The following is a 21633-nucleotide window of genomic DNA, read 5'->3' on the forward strand; positions in this document are numbered from 1 at the left end:
CCTTGCTGTTTGAGACAGAACAAATATAACAGTGCTTTATAAATAAGGGGAATGGGGTTGAGTCCCTGGATCTCTGCAAACCTGAAGGATGGGTTCCATCACTTCATCTCCTCCAGGCTCTAACAGCATCATCCCAGGGTCTGCTCAACTGTGGAGTATATAGCTGGACACAGTACAAGTTCTACCAACTAAAGCAACAGGCTCGGCGTGATGCAGACACCCAAACACCATTATTATGCTCACAGAAGAGATTCTATAGCAGGGGCCTAGATACAATGGAGTCTACCCTTGCTTTTGCTACCAGTCCTCCACCATTCTTTGAAACTGTACTGGAATACCCAGAAACTGGAATTATTCCACACTAATGGATTGAGAAGAGTGTTGGGGAACAACATCTCAAGCCTTTTTCCAATCATACCTTAAAAAAAGAGGATGTAGTGCTGTGGTTAGTAGCTTTTCTTGTTGAATTCAGCGGGATCTTTCTGTTATTCTCAGATTCACTAGTGATTCTTAAAGTCTTTATTCAGAGAGGTGAAGCCACTTTCCTTCTAAGAGGTAGACTCCTATCACTTCAGTGAATACTAGATTTGTTTAAATCTCTTCTAGGTAAGTTCCAGGTTATTATTTATATGTGCCGTTTCCAGGCTCTCTACCCCGTGGTCGTGGGGGAAGTAGGGTGGCATGCAGCAACTTGCTCAGATTTTGCTAGTTTGTTCTCTCTGAAGTTGGACATAGAAAGTCCTGGGTTTCTGTTCTTTGAAGAGTTTTCGAAACTCAGAAGAAGCAAGGACAGTAACTACCAAAAAACAGACGGTGGGATCCTCAGGCACATCCCACTCTCTTATTTGTTCAGTGCTGTTCTAAGTCTTGACAGTAGGAACCATCTGCTCTGGAAAATTAAGGCAATCTTATGAAGTTAAGGGGATAATAAGATTTAAGAGAAATCAGTACTAAAAGAAACTTTAGGTACCAAAAACTCTCAACTGCCATTTATAAGCAGAAGTCCAGAAGTGGGTTTCATAGTGCCTGGGCATAGAATTAGGTTGAACCATACAAACTTAGCATTTTTGTAGATGAAAATGGCCTAGTATCATCAATTTTACATGGTTTAACCTAATGGTAAGTGTTCAATGTATGTTTATAGAATAAATAAATGAATAAGTGAATGAATGGCTAGAAAGAACCTTTTAGGAAAGAAAAGATTCCCAGACTGCAGAGCCTCATTCACTAGTAGGAATGTCTAATCTGTTTCTTCCTCCTCCCCTCCCCTCCCCTCCCCCTTCTTCCTCCTCCTTCTCTTCCTCTCCTTCTTCTTCTAAAAATTTTATTTATTTATTTATTTATTTGAGAGAGAGAGTGCAATCATGGGGTGGAGCAGAGGGAGAGGGACAGGCAGACCCTATGCTGATCACAGAGCCCGACACAGGGCTCGATCCCAGGATCCTGATATCATGACCTGAGCTGAAACCCAGAGTTGGACACTTAACTGACTGAGCCACCTAGGCACCCCTCTTCTTCTTTAATCACAAAACAAGTGATGTTTGGTCTCTTCAGTTAAGTTATGAACAAAGCCAGTCTGAGGCCAGGGCATCAGATACTATGATGCCAAAACAAAGAAGAAAAGCCAAATGGACAAAGTGGCTGGAATGGCAATCAGCCAAAACACCTGGAACTAATAATGAGATGCTTCTCACCTAATATACTCCTTTGGTCTGTCCAAGGAAAGATTAGACAAAATTGACAGAGTATATTACAATGGTGAATTAGGATACTCTGAAACATAAATTCCAGAGATCATTCCGAAGGAACTCTGTAGAAATGTTAGGGAGCTCGATAACAGCTCTTTAGGTTTGAGGCCATGAGCTTCATTCACCCTTACCGTGGAGGGTGACCTTGCCTTGTTATGTCAAGACCACATCTTGAGGCCTGTCATTGCCCCAGCCTTGGAATCCTGATTTCTGGATAGCACAGAAGAAGAAAGATTACTTCACAGAGGGAGCTGCTTTAAGTTCTTTTAATTTAAAAAAGGATTCAACATTTGGAGAGACAGATGGAAAAAAAAAAAAGAATTCTTATTTCCATAGACCTTGAGGGACACCAGACTACAGAGTCCAATTCTTAAAAAGTCTTTTTAGTGGGGTGCCTGGGTAGCTCAGTTGGTTGGGCATCCGACTCTTGATTTCGTGATCTCCACATCATGGGATTGAGCCCCACATCAGGCTCTGCGCTCATTATGGAGTCTGCTTCTCCCTCTCTCTCTGCTCTTTCTCTCTCTCTCGCAAATAAATAAATAAAACCTTTTTAAAAAAGTCCTTTTTGTGTCACTTCATATTTGGCTTTATTACCGGAAAAGGTAATTATCAAATGTTTGTCAGGTTTGTTCATCTTGCTTCTCTGATGAATTTTTTGCATTGACACTGATCTTAGATCTTCTATGGATGTAAGTAAACAAAAAGATAGTAGGAATGAGAAATAGTAAAAGGCTAGGCAAGATTCAGATTAGGATTATAAGATTTTTGTCATACTGAGAGAGGGCACACATGGAGCTAGGCCACTATTCAAACTGTCCCCATAACCCTTAGATTCACACGTTGGAGGGGTGTAGATATAGACACAATGACATTTATAAAATTATTGCAAATACCCCTCCATGACACTTGTCCAGGTTGTAGTCATAGTGGAGTACAGTGGTAACTAAGCAGGTTTGATTAATAGAGATCTGTGAACCATGTCAGGTACCATCCCTCTCATCAGCTCTGTCTGTGGCTTCAAAAAACTCTCCACTCCAGTACCACATGTCCTACATGGGGAACTAAGTAATGTTTGATGTTTTTCAATTCAGTCAACAGCCTTTCACATTTTACATCTCTGGCCTTACACTTACTGAAGGCCTTAATCATCCCTTTAGATTCACTGCCGGTTTCCAAACCTATCCCCTTTGGTATTCATGTAATGATATCAACTTTCCAGGCAACCTTTTTGCCCTTTCCAAAGATTTTAACGCTGATTCTCCACACTTCAGCACCAGCCCTAGTAACAGTAACCTTGTTCTTTGTAGGGAATGCCATCTTGCTTGTAGGTATCTGTCTGGCACCACTTGGAAATGCCATTACATTGTTCTGGAAGGTCACACTCATCTACTCTGAGGCATCACAGTGTAGAAATTTGCAGGTTTTGTAGAAGGATCCCAAGTGTGCAATCTGAACCTTTCTTCAGCTGGCATGAGGGCAGACAGTAGTGTTCTCTTTTAATAATCAAGGACACTGCCACAATCGCATTCTTTTCCTTTATCTACTGTCTTTCCCCCCCCCCCCCCAGTATGGCTTTCCAAAGGAGATTTGGAGCTCAGATTTTTTAAACAGACAGTACCCTTTGTGTCTGTGAAACAGCTGGTGGAAGTAGTCAAAGCTGTAGTTGCTGAAGCCCATATCTGCAATAAGAAATGCATGCATAAGACAGAGGTTCTGGCCATGATACTTGCAGGACATATGGTCATGCTACATTCCCAAGTTTTGGCCAAGTCATGAGACATAAAAGCTATGAAATGTGGTATATTTTCATGACAGAAAGATTCAACACTGGTTGAATTCTTAGCAACGCAGATACCACTAAGAAATGCATGGCTCTGGTACTTCCCAAGACTTTGGCTACTGATCATATGAGCAACATTATGTTTCACCCTTCTCAAAAGATGCCAGTCTCTCTAGCAGTTAAAAATTTTAAGTGTTTCTTGCAAATTCAGGGAGATTTTCACTAGGTTTCTCTCTGTTACATCTTTAACCCAGTAAGTAATACTGACTCACATTTAGTTTCTTCTTGTACCTATTAACATGAACATCCATTACCATCTCTATCGTCTTGGTACCATCATTATTCCACATTTGGAACTGCATATTGTCAACCACAGTAAACATTTCTGCATGCTTGGGAAGTGACCACATACAGGACATTGAAAAGAAGGAGGATCCTATTTTGCTCTGAAATTGTGAAGTGGTTAAGAGCGCCTCCTGTTTATCTCCACTCACTGTACAAGACTAACCTGATTTTAAAGATATGCTGAAAACCATATGCCTGAAATTCTTCGAAGTATATATAGGCTTGATGCCAAAGACCGTGTCATGTAAAGTCAGGACTCCCGTAATAGCCCTGAGCAAGTGCTGATAGTCACAAGAGAGTTCAGGTCACCCTCTCAACATCCAGTCGTGCTGAATAAAAGGCATGTCTAAGCCTAATATCCCATTTTGATGTGTATAAACAGGGAAGTTCTTGATAAATAATCCTTTCTTTTGCTTCGAATTAATAATAAGCCATTTTCCTTGTATGAGCAGAATATAGGACACTTTTTCTGCTTTTTCTTCCAGTCCTTTGAATATCATCAAGTTGCTAGGGATGACTATTTTATAATAAAGAGATTTCCATTTACAATGCATCCCTTGAAGAATAGTCACTATCAGCAATAAGATGACATGCAGCTTAATATAGGAAGGGCTTATTTTCAGATGCCCCATTCAGGAATTCCTGGAAGAAAAATCACTCTAAACCTTACCCATGAGCACTTGATTTCATAGAAGGAAGGGCAGAAGGGAGGCAAAGTAACTAGGTTTGTCATTGTCATGGTCCAATTGAAACAACTAATGGTCCTGCACTTCTGTCTCAGTTGCCTTGCCTGAGATCCAAATCTTTGTCAGTGACACACTTTGGCTAAAGCTCAAAGCTTTGCTGCCTGTTGCAAGGATCGCTGCTCCCACCCTGAGAGTTACAAGATGACATCTGTTGTTTGTGCCTCTTCCTACTCCTGTTGTGCTCTCTCTTCTCAGGAGTGCCCTTACTTTGCAACCTTCATAAAAGCACAACAGTTTTAGTACTGCTTAGCTGAGCTCCTGCTGTCTTCATGGAGGAGTATACCAAAGAGAGGAAACTTTCAGAGGTCCTGCCAGTATTATGACTCAGGATCAGGCCCCAAGAAAAGAAAAAGATATAACCTTCTTCCATTAGTCCCAATCCCCATGGAAGTCTTCCCCTTCTGTGATTCATTGTTCTTTTGAGTCATTGAAACCAAGGGTTTCCAGAGCAGGGGTTTGTAGATCTCTGGGTAGGTCGCATTTTGCACCATCCCTACTCTGAACCATTCAGCCATTTTCAAACCTCCAGTTCCTTTCTTTCTTTGTTATTCACAATATGTTTATTGGCATATTCTTAGAATGCATGTAAAGTATTAGAATAACCCATGCGTCTGTGAAAAGCAAATATATGAACTGGAGAACAATATTTGTGTTCAGTTCTTTTTTTCTCTTTAGCCTTATGGTATGAGGTCAAAATAATGTTTTCTAAAATTTTCTAGGTTGTATTTCTCTGTCTAGACCTATTAAGCGTGGTAAGTGTGGTGATATTATTCATTTTGAATACAGTTAATAAGTTCATATGTTACAGTTTGTATTTCATTTTGGGTCCCCCCCCCATTTTGGATGATGATAATGATTTGGGGGACATGTGAAATATTACCATGATCCTAAAACTCAGTAGTATACCAAAAAAGTATGCAGAGTATACCTCCTTCAGCCTTTAATCTGTTCCATGTCCTACTTCTTTCTACCCAGTTCCAAAGCACCAGTCTTAATAGTATTTAGTTTATTTTTCCTGTGTTTCTTTCTGCACAAATTAGTAGATGTATGTATATTTTCTTGTATCCTCTTCTCCTTTTTAAAAAGATTTTATTTATTTGAGAGAGAGCTCATGCGAGAGAGTGAGCACGAGTGGTTGGGGAAGGGCAGAGGGAGAAGCAGAGAGGAGAAGCTCAGCAGGGAACCTGATGTGGTGCTCTGTCCCAGGACCCTGGGATCATGATCTGAGCTGAAGGCAGATGCTTAACCAACTGAGCCATCCAGGTTCCTCTGTCATCTTCTTTCTTATATAAATATAGCATACCATTTTGCATTTTCCTCTTTAAACTTAAAGATACATCCTGTAAATCATTCCATAGCAGTTCAGTGAGATCTTCCTCATTCTCTCTCTTTTTTACAGCTGCATAGTACTCCATTTTGTAGCTATAATTTATTCAATCACTCTTCTGTATAGGGGCTTTTCAGTGGTTTCTATTGTTTTGAAAGTACACACAGTGCATCAACAAATAATCTTGCACATATATATTTTTGTGGAGGCAAGTTCCTCCACAAAATAGGGAAGCAGTGCCTCTGTAACTAACTATAAGTGTATCTCTGTTTGATATTATCAGATTCCCCTTCAGAGGGTTTTGCCAGTTCCATTCCCACCAGCAATGTATTAGAGTGCCTATTTTCCCACACTGTAAACAATAGGGTATGTTACTGTGCCATAAATTTTAATTTTCATCAAACTAATAGGTGAGAAGTGGCATCTCAGTGTTGTTTAACTTGTATTTTTCTAATTTTGAATGAATTTGAACATGTTTTAATATGTTTAAGGTCATTTTTGTATCTTTTAATAGTTATCTGTTCATGTCTTTCCCCCTTTTTCTGTCAAGCTTTTGGTCTGTTTTCGCTTTAACTACCCCCCAGCTTTATTGAGGTATAATTCATGAATAAAATTGCATATATATTAAAGTATACAACATGCTGACTTGATATATGTATGTACTGTGAAATATTTATTTACATATGAAATTTAAATATATTTATGTAAATATAAATTCTCTAAAATGTAAAGTAACTAGGACAGTTAAAATAATTTTGGAGAAGAGTAACATGGGAGGAACCCCTCTTTTCCATTTGAAGGCTGTGTGATATTGGTGATGGGATAGGTACATAGATCAATCAGACAGAAAAGAGAAGCCACACATGTATGGCCAACTAGTTTTTGACAGAGGAGCAAGGGCAACTGCATGGAGGAAGGACAGTCTTTTCAACAAATGGTGCTGGAAAATGGTATATATGGACCAAAAAAAAATATGACCTCAACTCAAACCTTACATACAAAAATCACCTCAGCCTGGTTTCAAGCTATATTACAAAGCTATGATCACCAAGACAGCATGGTACTGGGACAAAAACAAAGACATAGATCAGTGGAACAGAACAGAGAGCCCAGATATGGACCCTCAACTCCATGGTCAACTAATCTTCGACAAAGCAGGAAAGAATAGGCAATGGAAAAAAGGCAGTCTCTTCAATAAATGGTGCTGGGGAAATTGGACAGCTATATACAGAAGAATGAAACTCAACCATTCTCTTACGCCATATACAAAGACAAACTCTAAATGGATGAAAGACCTCAATGTGAGACAGGAATCCATCAAAATCCTAGAGGAGAACATAGGCAGTAACCTCTTTGACCTCAGCCACAGCAACTTCTTGCAAGACACGTCCCCAAAGGCAAGGGAAACAAAACAGTCAACAAAACAAAGAAGCAACCCATGGAATGGGAGAAGATACTTGCAAATGAAATTACAGATAAAGGGCTGGTATCCAAGATCTATAAAGAACTTCTCAAACTCAACACCCAAGGAATAAATAATCAAGTAGAAAAATGGGCAGAAGACATGAACAGGGGCGCCTGGGTGGCACAGCGGTTAAGCGTCTGCCTTTGGCTCAGGGCGTGATCCCGGCGTTGTGGGATCGAGCCCCACATCAGGCTCCTCCGCTATGAGCCTGCTTCTTCCTCTCCCACTTCCCCTGCTTCTGTTCCCTCTCTCGCTGGCTGTCTCTATCTCTGTCGAATAAATAAATAAAATCTTTAAAAAAAAAAAAAAAAGAAGACATGAACAGACACTTCTCCAAAGAAGACATACAAATGGCTAACAGACACATGAAAAAATGTTCAACATCATTAGCCGTCAGGGAAATTCAAATCAAAACCACATTGAGATACCACTTTACACAGGTTAGAATGGCAAAAATTAACAAGGCAGGAAACAATAAATGTTGGAGAGGATGTAGAGAAAGGGGAACCCTCTTACACTGTTGGTGGGAATGCAAGCTGGTACAGACACTCTGGAAAATGGTATGGACGTTCCTCAAGATGTTAAAAATAGAACTACCCTATGACCCAGCAATTGCACTACTGGGTATTTATCCAAAGGATACAAATGTAGTGATCTGAAGGGGCACATGTACCCCAATGTTCATAGCAGGAGTGTCCACAATAGCCAAACTGTGGAAGGAGACGAGATGCCCTTCAACAGACAAATGGATAAAGAAGGTGTGGTCCATATATACAATGGAATATTACTCAGCCATTAGAAAGGATAAATACCCACCATTTGCATCGACATGGGTGGAACTGGAGGGGTGGGGGGTGAAGGGGATTATGCTAAGTGAAATAAGCAGAGAAAGACAATTATCATATGGTTTCATCATATGTGAAACATAAGGAATAGCATGGAGGACATCAGGAGAAGGAAGGGAAAAATGAAGGGGGCGGGAATCAGAGGAGAAGAGGAAACATGAGAGACTGTGGACTTTGGGAAACAAACTAAAACCCTCAGGGGCGGGGCGGGGGGGGATGGATTAGCCCAGTGATGGGTATTAAGGAGGACACATATTACAATGAACACTGGGTGAATATATGCAAACAACGAATCATGGAACACTTAAAAAAAAAAAAGCCTATGGGGGCGCCTGGGTGGCACAGTGGTTAAGCGTCTGCCTTCGGCTCAGGGCGTGATCCCGGCATTATGGGATCAAGCCCCACATCAGGCTTCTCTGCTATGAGCCTGCTTCTTCCTCTCCCACTCCCCCTGCTTGTGTTCCCTCTCTCGCTGGCTGTCTCTATCTCTGTCTAATAAATAAATAAAATCTTTAAAAAAAAAGCCTATGATATTGTAATAGCAATGTAACAGGATAGATGGTAGCTGTTACACGGGTGGTGAATATAGCATAATGGATAAACTTGTCCAATAACAGGTTTTACACCTGGAACTAATGTAATATTGTGTGTCAATTATACTAAAAAATGTAAAACAGCAAAATAAAATTTATTACATATCAAAATAAATAAAATCCTTAAAAAACCCAAAAATCACCTCAAAATGAGTCATAGATTTAAATGTAAAATGTAAAACTATAAAACTTTTTAGAAGAAAATATAGAACATCTTTAGGACCTAGGGCTTGGTGAGGATGTCTGAAACATGATACCAAAAGCATGATCCATAAAAGAAATCCATAAGTTGGACCGCATCAAAAGTAAAAACTCTTAATTTATAAAAGACACTGTTAAGAGTATGAAAAGACAAGCTAAGAACTGGGAGAAAATATTTGCAAACCACGTATCTGATAAAGGACTCATCTAGAATATATAAAGAACTCTCATTACTCAGCAATCCAATTAGAGAATAGGCAAAAGACAAAGAGACATTTCATGGAACAGGATATATGGATGGCAAATAAGCACATGAAAAGATGTTTAACATTAGTAGGCATTAGAGAGATGCAACTTAAGACCCCCTGAAAGATCACTACAGACCTATTAGAACAAGTAAAATTTGAAAAATAGACAATGTCAAATGTTGGTGAGGACGCAGAGAAACTAGGTCTTTCATACATTGCTGATAGGAATATAAAATTGTGTATTAACTCTGGAAACAGGCAGTTTCTTTAAAAAACTAAGCAAATGGTGTGACTTAGCAATTATGGTTCTAGATACTTATCCCAGAAAAATGAAAATGTATGTCTTCATAAAAACTGTACACAGATAATCACAGCAGCTTTATTTGTAATAGCCCAAAACTGGAAACAACCGAAGTGTTGCTCAGTGGGTGAAAGGTTAAACTGTGGTAAGTCCATATCATGTATTAGCGGCAAAAACAAATGAACCGTTGATCCACAAAACTTAGCTGGATCTCAAGGGCATTATGGTGAGCGAAAAAAGCAATCTCAAAAGGTTACGTACTGTACAATTCCATTTGTATAACATTTTTGAAATGACAAAATTGTAAAGATGGAAAACATGTTAGTGTTTGCCAGGGGTTAGGAATAGTGGGGTGGGCAAGGAGTGGTCATATAACTATATAGGGGGATAGCAGAAAGAATCAAGGAAAATGAAGAATCAGCCCATTAAGTTTCAAATAAAGGAGTAAGATAAATCTCCAGAAATGAACTCTAATGAAATGGAGGTATATGATTCACCTATTAGAGAATTCAAAATAACCATCATTAAGATGCTCACTGAGGTCAAGAGACTAATGCATGAACAAAGTGAGAATTTCAACACAGTGGTAGAAGATATTTAAAAAAAAAAAAATACCAGACAGAAATCATGGAGCTGAAGAACACAGGAACTGAACTAAAAAAAAAAAAAAATCACTAAAAGGGTTCAGTATCAGACTAGATCAAGCAAAAGAAAGGATCAGTGAACTCAAAGACAGATCATTGGAAATAATTCAGTCAAAGGAGCAAAAAAAAAAAAAAAAAAAGAAAGAAAATGAAAGCTTAAGGGACTCAACGGATACCATAAAAGAGCAATATACACATTATAGGAATCCCAGAAGGAGGACAGAGGAGGGGGAAAAAAAAAAAACGGAGCAGAAAGCTTATTCAAAGAAATAGAGGCTGAAAACTTTGCAAATCTGGAGAAAAAAATGAACATACAGATCCACAAAGACTAGAGAACACCAAACAGGAGGAGTCCAAAGATAACCACACTGAAACATGTTATAATCAAATTGTCAGAAGTCAAAGACAAAGAGAATTTTGAAAGAAGCAAGAGAAAAATGACTTGTCATATACAAGGGAACATTTATGACTCTAAGTGGTTTTTTTCAGCAGAAACTTTGTAGGCCAAAAGGGAGTTGCATGATATATTCAAATTGAAAAAAACCCTGCCAACCAAGACTACTTTATCTGGCAAAATTATCCATCAAAAACAGAGAGATAAAGAATTTCCCAAACAAAACCTGAGGGAGTTCATCACTACTAGAACTGCCTTAAAAAAAAAAATGATAAAGGGAGTTCTTCAAGTTCAAAGAATTCTATAAAGCAACACAATAGCATAAAAAATATGAAACTCATTTTTAAAGGCAAATATATAGATAAATACAAAATACTGCATCACTATAATGGTGGTGAGTAAACCATTTTTCGTTCTAGTATAAAAGTTGAAAGACAGAAGTATTAAAAGTAACGAAAAATATATTAAAAGGTACGCAGTATGAACAGACGTTAATTGTGATGACAATAACAAAGTAGGAGGAGGGGAGAAGTTAAAATGTTTTTTATGTGATTAAGTTTAAGTTGTTATCAGCTTAAGATAGACTCTTCTGATTATATTTTATGTAAGCTCCAAGGTAACAGCAAAAATTCCAAAAGAAGTTACAAAAGAAAAAAGAAAGGAAAAAAACATACCAATACCAAAGTTGAACAAAAACAAAAGGAAGACAGAAGAAAAGGGAGACAAAAGAACTGTAAGACAAACAGAAAAGAGCAAAATGCAATAGTAAATCCTTCCCTATCAGTAATTACTTAAATGTAAATTAGGGGTAACTAGGTGGCTCAGTTGGTTAAGCACCCAACTCTTGATTTTGGCTCAGGTCATGATCTCAGGATTCTGAGATCAAGCCCCACATCAGGCTCTGCTCTGGGTGTGGAGCCTACTTAAGATTCTCTCTCTCCCTCTGCCCCCTCTCCTCTAAAAAATGAAACTAGAAAATACCTAAAGACAAATGAAAATACAACATATCAAGGGGCGCCTGGGTGGCTCAGTCGTTAAGCGTTTGCCTTCGGCTCAGGGTGTGATCCCAGCATTCTGGGATCGAGCCCCATGTCAGGCTCTTCTGCTGGGAGCCTGCTTCTTCCTCTCCCACTCCGCCTGCTTGTGTTCCCTCTCTCGCTGGCTGTGTCTCTGTCAAATAAATAAAAAAATAAAATAAAATCTCAAAAAACAACATATCAAAACTTATGGGATGTAGCAAAAGAAATACTCCAGAAGTATTGTGCCAAATCAATATTGTGAAAGAACAACAAAGCTGAAGGCATCACATTTCCTGATCCCAAAATATATTACAAAGCTGCAGTAGTCAAAACAATATGGTACTGGTATTAAGGCAGATACACACACAAATGAAACAGAAATTCACATTGATGTGGCCAGCTGATCTTCAACAGGCGTGCCAAGAATACATAATTGGGAAAGAATAGTCTCTTCAACAAATGATGTTGGGAAAACTAGACATTTACGTGCAAAAGAAAGAAATTGGACACTTATTTTATACAATACACAAAAATCAACTCAAAATGAATTAAACACTTAAATGTAAGACCTGAAACTGTAAACCTCCAAGAAGGACATGGTCATGACATTGGTCTTGGAATAATTTCATAGATATGCTACCAAAAGCACAAGCAACAAAAACAAAAATGAGTGGGACTATCAAAAGCTAAAAGGTTTCTGTACAGCAAACAATCAACAGAGTGAAAAGTCAAGTTTCGGAGTGGGAAAGAATATTTGCAAACTTGATATCTGATAAGGGGTTCATCTCCAAAATATATAAGGAACTCCTACAACTCAATACCAAAGTTAATATCCCAATTATAAAATGGGCTAAGGACTTGAGTAGACATTTATTTCTCCAAAGAAGATACACATATGGCCAACAAATGTATGAAAAACTGTTTAATGTCATTAATCTTCAGGGAAATGCAAATCAAAGCTACAATGAGATATCCCCTCACATCTGTTGAGATGGCTGTTATCAACCAAGCAGTATTGATTAGGATTTGTTGAAATTAGATCCCTTGCACACTCGTGGTGGGAATGCAAAACAGTGTGGCCACTATGGAAAACAATATGGAAGTTCCTCAAAACAACTAAAAATAGAACTATCATATAATCTAGCAATCCGATTTATGGCACTTATTTAAAACATTGAAATAAAGAATGAAAGAGATATTAACATTCCTATGTTCATTGTAGCCAAGTTTTACAATAGCAAGATGTAGAAACAAATGTCCAACAGATAAAGAAAATGTGTATGTATGTACCACAGAATACTATTCAGTCTTAAAAAATAAGGAAATCTTGCAATATGTGACAACATGGATGAGCCTTGATGACATTATGCTAAGTAAAATAGGGAAGTTACAGAAAGATACTGCGTAATTCCACTTATATGAGGTATCTAATCCAAATTCATAGAGTCAAAAAGTGGAATGATGGTTGTCACAGGCTGGGGGAAAGGGAAATGGGGATTTATTAATGGCATCAAGTTTCAGCAAGGTAAGTTCTGGATACAACATTGTACCCATAGTCAACAATAATGTATAGTACACTTAAAATTTTGTTAAAAATGGCTCCTGGATGGCTCAGTCGGTTAAGCGTCCACTTTTGCCTCAGGTCCTGATCCCAGGGTCCTGAGATTGAGCCCCATGTTGGGCTCTCTGCCCAGTGGGGAGCCTGCTTCTCCCTCTCCTTCTGCCTGCTGCTCCCCCTGCTTGTGCTCTCTCTGTCAAATAAATAAATAAAATTAAAAAAAAATAAAGTTTAAAATTTTGTCAAAAAAGTAGATTTCATGTGTTGTTACCACAATAAAAAATGAATAACTTAGGAATGTATGATATGGATATGAAAGAGATTTGAAATTATACAAAAATATTTGTACAAATCTGTTGTCACTAAATTTGAAAATCTAAAGGAAACTATGGAAGGTTCTTTACAGAGTTAATATAATCATAATACCCTAACTTGATAAAGATGGCATTTTTTAAAGTCAGGGATAAATCTCACTTATTCCGAATGTAGATACGAACAAAAAGATATATTATAAATCTTGTGTTTTGAAGGAAGAATTTATGCCAGAAACATAAGCATGAGTTTGGCATTAAGAAATGTATCATCAGGGGCGCCTGGGTGGCACAGCGGTTAAGCGTCTGCCTTCAGCTCAGGGCGTGATCCTGGCATTATGGGATCCAGCCCCACATCAGGCTCCTCCGCTATGAGCCTGCTTCTTCCTCTCCCACTCCCCCTGCTTATGTTCCCTCTCTCGCTGGCTGTCTCTATCTCTGTCAAATAAATAAATAAAATCTTAAAAAAAAAAATGTATCATCATATTCCACATCTAAAACTAATGATGCACTATAAGCTAACTAACTCAATTTGAATAAAATAAGTTAAAATTTAAAAAAATCATCATAATTCATCACAAAAACTTAAAGGAGAAAAAAATGAACATAAGAATACATGCCAAAAAGTTGTTAAAATTCACCAGCTATTCCTATTTTTAAAAATTTCATGGGAATACAAAAATGTTACATAAACATAATAAAGACCATTTACCAAAATCTAATAGCAAATGACGTTTTAATTACTGAAATAGTGAAGGTATTTACACTTAAAATCTATTTTCTTTGTCTTATTCTCCTAGTCAGTTTCAATTACTTCCAGCAGATTCTTTCCAACGTGAGACTTTGTCCTGGAAGTTTAATTTTAAAAACTCACAGTCCCTAGAATTCTCTGGCACCTTCACACTTTTCAGTTTACCTCTTGCCTCTCCCCAAAATTGAAGTTTCAGAAACCCTTTCTGCCTCTCCCCCCCCCCCCAAGTTGGTTCACTATGCTTCCCAGAGTATCTGTTTGATAATTAGGGTTTTTCTTGTTCTGGGGTCCAGTTGACATCTCATTACTCTTCTCTGATCTCTCTCTGACAGATACTAATACCACTTGAGTCTTGGAGCTGTCAGTAGTTTGTCTTCATCTGCACATACTTCGGGGTTTGAGAGATGCCTTCTCAGCTTTTTTTGTTGTTGTTGTTCATAGGTTTTGATTTTACCATCCTAGTGCTTTGTCTGACTTTATGGAATGATTTGAGGAGATTTTGAAAACCTAAAGTGCTGCTGCCACTTTCTGCAAATCTCCCCTCCTTTCTCATATTTAAATTTGTTTCCTAACTGTTAAAAAGCAGAATGCTACATCCTATGGTAAATAATTTTCTCCATCGTACTGTGATATGGAGCCTTACTCAAAACGTTTTTGTTTCTATTTTTGTTTTGTTTTTCAACCTAGAAAACCTGAACTCAAGTCCCAGTTTGGTTATTTGAAAAATTGTTATTTTTGTCATTTAATCTCTTTGAGCATCAGCTTCTTGTTTGCCAAGTGGAAATAACAATATCTATATGAGATTTGTTGATTGTTCAACAGCATTTCTAGAAATGTTTTGCAAAGGAAAAAGTGTGATGCAAATACAAAATATTGTTACTTCCTTCAGTGTTTCTCTTTTGACTGAGAACTTTTGCAGGATTTCCCCTTTCCCATGCATGTTTTTTTCCAAAAAGTTTTTTTTTTAAAGATTTTATTTATTTATTCGACAGAGATAGAGACAGCCAGCGAGAGAGGGAACACAAGCAGGGGGAGCGGGAGAGGAAGAAGCAGGCTCATAGCGGAGGAGCCTGATGTGGGGCTCGATCCCATAACGCTGGAATCACGCCCTGAGCCGAAGGCAGACGCTTAACCACTGTGCCACCCAGGCGCCCCAAAAAGTTTTTTTTTTTTTCAATTGAAGGAGAGTACAGTAAAGTTCTTACTATATCATCAGGAATATTTGACCCATCATAGAGGCTCAGTGAATTAGCCAGGCATGAAATTCTTTGCAGAAATGACAGTGCCTTCCCCAGATATCTTCATTCTGCTTTATTTGAAGTACATCAAATATAGTAAGCATTTATAATGCCCAAGATCCCACCAGAGCACTTCCTTTGAAGAGGTTATATATGTAATATGGACCCATCTCCAAACATAATGAATTTTTAAAGCATGATACTATTTATGTTGTACATACACTTATGTACACAAAACAATACCTTGTATTTTCTACCTAAAAATGGACAAAACTGATAATAATGGTTCCCAATAGGGAGGACTGGACAGAAGTGATGAAGAGGGATTTGGCCTTATATAATGTTCTTCACTTTTAAAAATAGCTTTATTGATGTATAATTAACATACTAAAGAAATTCATCCATTTAAAGCTTACAGTTCAGTGTTCTTAGAATATTTACAGATTGTGCAGCCATAGTCATAATCTAATTTTAGAACATTTTTATCACTCTAAGAAGAAAGCTGTGCTCAGTAGCAGTAACTCTCCATTCTCTCCCCTCAGTTTCTTCTATACTTTCTTTAGAATTTGCCTATTTTGGACATTAATATAGATGAAATCATACAATATGTGAACTTTTATGACTGGCTTTTTTCACTTGGCATCATGTTTTCAATGTTCCCCTATAGTATATAATGTATCAATACTACTTTCCTTTTCTTTTTATTGCTGAATAATGGTCCATCGTTAAGGCTATTGTAATTTTTAATTCACCACAAAGCTCTAGGTAAAACCACATTGCCTGACACTGAGCTCCTCACTTTTCTTCTTTGAAGATTCTTTTTTTTTTCTTTTTAAGATTTTATTTAAATCGTAGTTAGTTAACATATGATGAAGTATTAGTTTCAGGGGTAGAATTTAGTGGTTTATCACTTACATATAACACCCAGTGTTCATTACAATAGTGCCCTCCTAAATGCCCATCACCAATTTTACTTAATGCCCCCACCCACCTCTCCTTCAGCAACTCTTTGTTTGTTCCCTATTGTTAAGAGTCTCTTATGGTTTGCTTCTCTCTCTGTTTTTATATTGCCTTATTTTTCCTCCCCTTTCCCTATGTTCATCAGTTTTGTTTCTTAAATTCCACATATGAGTGAGATCATATGATATTTGTCTTTCTCTGACTTACTTTGCTTAGCATAGTACCCTCTAGTTCCATCCATGTTGCTGCAAATGGGAAGATTTCATTCTTTTTGATGGCTGAGTAGTACTCCATTGTATGTATATACCACATCTTCTGTATCCATTCATCAGCTGATGGACATGTGGGTTCTTTTCATATTTTGGCTATTGTGGATAGTGCTGGTTATAAACACTGGGGTGCATGTGCCCCTTCAGATCACTACATTTGTATCCTTTGGATAAATACCTAGTAGTGCAATTGCTGGGTCACAGGGCAGCTCTAGTTTTAACTTTTTGAGGAACCTCCATACTGTTTTCCAGAGTGCCTGTACCAGTTTGCATTCCCACCAACAGTGTTCAAGGGTTCCCCTTTCTCCGCATCCTCGCTAACATCTGTTGTTTCCTGAGTTTTTAGTTTTAGCCATTCTGACTGGTGTGAGGTGGTATCTTGTGGTTTTGATTTGAATTTCCTGAATGATTCTTATTCTGCCCATTCTACCAGTTCCCTCTTCTTGTATAACTTCCTGACAAGTTTTTTTTTCAGGAAATATTGATTTAAGAGTATAAGTATTACAAAGAGGAAAACAGTTTAATCTAGTTAAATTTAGGTGGAATCTTTGTAAAACATAAACTGGGCCCTCGTATCAGAGGTAGATTCTGAATAGGAATTACTAGGGTTTATAACTTGTGGAGATTGAGAGGGTGTGGGATGAGCAGGAAATACCCTATAATGTCCTAATTTGCTAATATGATATGTAAAAAAGGAAAACAGTGGTAACCTGGACTGATATTTATTGCATATTTTGTGCTGAGCAGAACTCTAAAAGTTTTACATACTAGTAATCTTCCTGATAACGCTGCAACATATTTATACAATTTATGGTTGAAAAAAAACTGATACTTATAATATAAAAATAAGTGATCCAGACTCATAGTTAAGATGAGTAGATAGCAGTCCGACAACAAAAAGAAATAAAAGGTATCCAAATAGGCAAAGAAGAAGTCAAACTCTCCCTCTTTGCAGATGACATGATACTCTATATGGAAAACCCAAAAGACTCCAACCAAAAAAATTGCTAGAACTCATATAGGAATTCAGCAAAGTGGCAGGATACAAAATCAATGCACACAAATCAGTTGCAGTTCTATACACTAATAATGAGACAGAAGAAAGAGAAATCAAGGAATAGATACTATTTACAATTGCACCAAAGCCATAAGATATCTAGGAATAAGCCTAACCAAAGAGGTAAAATGTCTGTACTCTGAAAACTATGGAATACTTATATAAAAAAATTGGGAAACAACGGTGGTGAGAGTGGCCATCACTGTCGTGTTCCTTAGGGGAAAAGCTCTCAGTTTTTCCCCATTGAAAATGATATTCACTGTGGGCTTTGGAAAACAGTATGGAGGTTCCTCAAAAAGTTAAAAATAGAGCTACCCTACAGTCCAGCAATTGCACTACTAGCTGTTTACCCCAAAGGATAAAAACGTCATCCAAGGTAGTCACCTGCACCCCGATGTTTATAGCAGCAATGTCCATAGTAGCAAAAGTATGGAAAGGGCCCAGATGTCCATCGACAGATGAATGGATAAAGAAGATGTGGTATATATAGACAATAGCATATTACTCAAACATCAAAAAAAGTGAAATCTTACCATTGGCAACAACGTGATGGAACTAGAGGGAATAGTGCTAGGCAAAATAAGTCAACAGAGAAAGACAATTATATGATTTCACTCATATGTGGAAATTAAGAAACAAAACAGAACATGGGGAAGGGAGGGAAAAATAAGACGAAATCAGAGAGGGAGACAAACCGTGAGACTCTTAACTATAGGAAACAAACTGAAGGTTGCTATAATGGGGGTGGGTGGGGGGATGGGGTAACTGGGTGATGGGCATTAATGAGGACACATGATGTAATTAGCACTAGGTGTTATATGCAACTGATGAATCACTAAACTCTACCTCTGAAACTAATAATACAGTATATGTTAATTAATTGAATTTTAATAAAATTAAATTTAAAAGAAAAGAGAGAAGAATATACTTTGGTCTAAGGAAAAAAAATTGAGGAAGACACAAAGAAATGGAAAAACATTCCATGCATTTGGATTGGAAGAATAAATGTTAAAATATCTATGCTACTCAAAGCAATCTACACATTTAATGTAATCCCTATCAAAATAGCAGTAACATTTTTCAGAGAGCTAGAACAAACAATTCTAAAATTTGTATGGATGGGGCGCCTGGGTGGCTCAGTCGTTAAGCGTCTGCCTTTGGCTCATAACTCCCAGCGTTATGGGATCGAGCCCTGCATTGGGCTCCCTGCTCAGTGGGAAGCCTGCTTCTCCCTCTCCCACTCCCCCTGCTTGTGTTCCCTCTCTTGCTGCCTCTCTCTCTGTCAAATAAATAGATAAAATATTTTAAATAAATAAATAAAATAAAATTTTATGGAACCAGAAAAGAACCTGAATAGCCAAAGGAATGTTGAAAAAGAAAACCAAAGCTGGAGGCATCACAGTTCTGGATTTCAAGCTGTATCACAAAGCTGTAATCATCAGGAAAGTATGGTACTGGCACAAAAACAGACACGTGGATCAAAGGAATAGAATAGAGAATCCAGAAGTGGACTCTCAACTCTATGGTCAACTAATCTTCGACAAAGCAGGAAAGAATAGCCAACAGAAAAGAGACAGTCTTTTCAACAAATAATATTGGGAAAACTGGACAGCCACATGCAGAAGAATGAAACTGGACCACTTTCTTAAACCATACACAAAAATAGACTCAAAATGGAAGAAAGACCTAAATGTAAGCCCGGAATCCATCAAAATCCTAGAGGAGAACACAGGCAGCAACCTCTCTGGTCTCGGCCACAGCAACTTTTTGCTAGACACTTCTCCAAAGGCAAGAGAATCAAAAGCAAAAATGAACTACTGGGAGTTCATCAAGATAAAAAGCTTTTGCACAGCAAAGGAAACAGTTAACAAAACTAAAAGGCAACCCACGGAATGGGAGAAGATATTTGCAAATGACATATCAGATAAATGGCTAGTATACAAAATCTAAAAAAACAAAAAACAGAAAAAAACAAAACACTTCTCAAACTCAACACCCAAAAAGCAAAAAATCTAGTCAAGAAATGGCCAGAAGACATAAATAGACACTTCTCCAAAGAAGACATCCAAATGGGTAACAGACACATGAAAAAGTGCTCAACATCACTCAGCATCAGGGAAATACAAATCAAAACCACAATGAGAGACTACCTCACACCAGTCAGAATGGCTAAAACTAAAAACTCAGGAAACAACAGATGTTGGCGAGGATGTGGAGAAAGAGGAACCCTCAAACACTGTTGGTGGGAATGCAAACTGGTACAGGCACTCTGGAAAACAGTATGGAGGTTCCTCAAAAAGTTAAAACTAGAGCTGCCCTGTGACCCAGCAATTGCACTACTAGGTATTTATCCAAAGGATACAAATGTAGTGATCTGAAGGGGCACATGCACCCCAGTGTTTATAACCAGCACTATCCACAATAGCCAAAATATGAAAAGAACCCACATGTCCATCAGCTGATGAATGGATACAGAAGATGTGGTATATACATACAATGGAGTACTACTCAGCCATCAGAAAGAATGAAGTCTTCCCATTTGCAACAACATGGATGGAACTAGAGGGTATTATGCTAAGCAAAGTAAGTCAGAGAAAGACAAATATCATATGATCTCACTCATGTGGAATTTAAGGAACAAAACTGATGAACATAGGGGAAGAGGAGGAAAAATAAGGTAAGATAAAAACAGAGAGGGAGGCAAACCATAAGAGACTCGTAACAATAGGGAACAAATTGGACACCTGGGTAGCTCAGTTGATTAAGTGTCTTCCTTCAGCTCAGGTCATGATTTCAGGGTCCTGGGATGCAGTCCCACATCGGGCTCCCTGCTCTGCAGGGAGTTTCCTTCTCCCTCTGACCCCTGCTTCTCCCTCTGACCCTCCCCACTCCCCCACTCAGCTTGTGCTGTCTCTCTCTCTCTCTCTCTCAAATAAATAAAATCTTTTTAAAAAAAGCAATAGGGAACAAACTGAGTTGTTGGAGGGTAGGTGGGTGGGGGCATTGAGTAAAATTGGTGATGGGCATTTAGGAGGGCACTTGATGAAATGAGCACTGAGTGTTATATGCAAGTGATGAATCACTAAATTCTACCTCTGAAACTAATACTACATTCTATGTTAACTAACTTGAATTTAAATAAGATCTAAAAGAAAAAATAAAAGCCTCCACAGCAAAGGAAACCATCAACAAAATGAAAAGGCAACTATTGAATGGAAGAAAATATTTGCAAATCGTGTATTTAATAATATCCAAAATATATAAAGAACTCCTACAACTAAATAGCAATAAAACAATCCAATTAAAAAATGGGCAGAGCATATGAATAAACATTTTTCCCAAGAAGACATACCAGATGGTGAACCGGTCCATGGAAAGGAACTCAGTATCACTAATCATCAGGGAAATGCAAGTCAAAGCTACAATGAAATATCACCCTACACCTGTTAGAATGGTTATTATAAAAAAGACACAAAGTAACAAGTGTTGGCTAGGATGTGGACAGAAGGGAACCCTTGTGCAGTGTTGGGGGAAGTGTAAATCGCAGCCGTATGAAAAGCACTATGGAGTTTCCTCAAAAAATTGAAAATTGAACTATGATATGATTTAGTAATTCCACTACTGACTATCCAAAGGAAACCAAAACACTAAATTGAAAAGATATCTGGACCTCCATATTCATGCAGCATTATTTACAATAGCCAAGACATGGAAGCAACCTAGGTGTTTATCATTGGATGAATGGATAAAGAAAATGGATAAAGAAAATCTAATAATATATCTACTATATATAATGGAATATTATACATAATATATATACAATATTAACC

The 21633-nt window shown here is 37.9% G+C and overlaps 1 protein-coding gene across 6 annotated transcripts in view; it reads left to right on the forward strand.

The window, feature by feature from the left end:
- The window catches only part of TMEM116 (transmembrane protein 116), a 148226-nt gene that overhangs the window by 63348 nt on the left and 63245 nt on the right, over positions 1-21633 (forward strand). For 2 of the 6 annotated variants that reach the window (XM_045776716.2, XM_045776725.2), the window contains one exon: positions 117-10400. The exons of 3 other annotated variants lie outside the window; for them this stretch is intronic. In XM_045776716.2, coding sequence (XP_045632672.2) covers positions 117-365 — 249 coding nt within the window. In that variant the 3' untranslated portion in view covers positions 366-10400. Of the gene's footprint in view, positions 1-116; positions 10401-14611; positions 19837-21633 lie in introns of those variants that run through there. One more of the 6 variants, XM_045776749.2, reaches the window with a different exon arrangement.

This window comes from Ursus americanus, chromosome 30 (genome assembly GCF_024610735.1).
Source record: "Ursus americanus isolate L20-20 chromosome 30, mUrsAme1.1.p, whole genome shotgun sequence".
NCBI lineage: Eukaryota > Metazoa > Chordata > Mammalia > Carnivora > Ursidae > Ursus > Ursus americanus.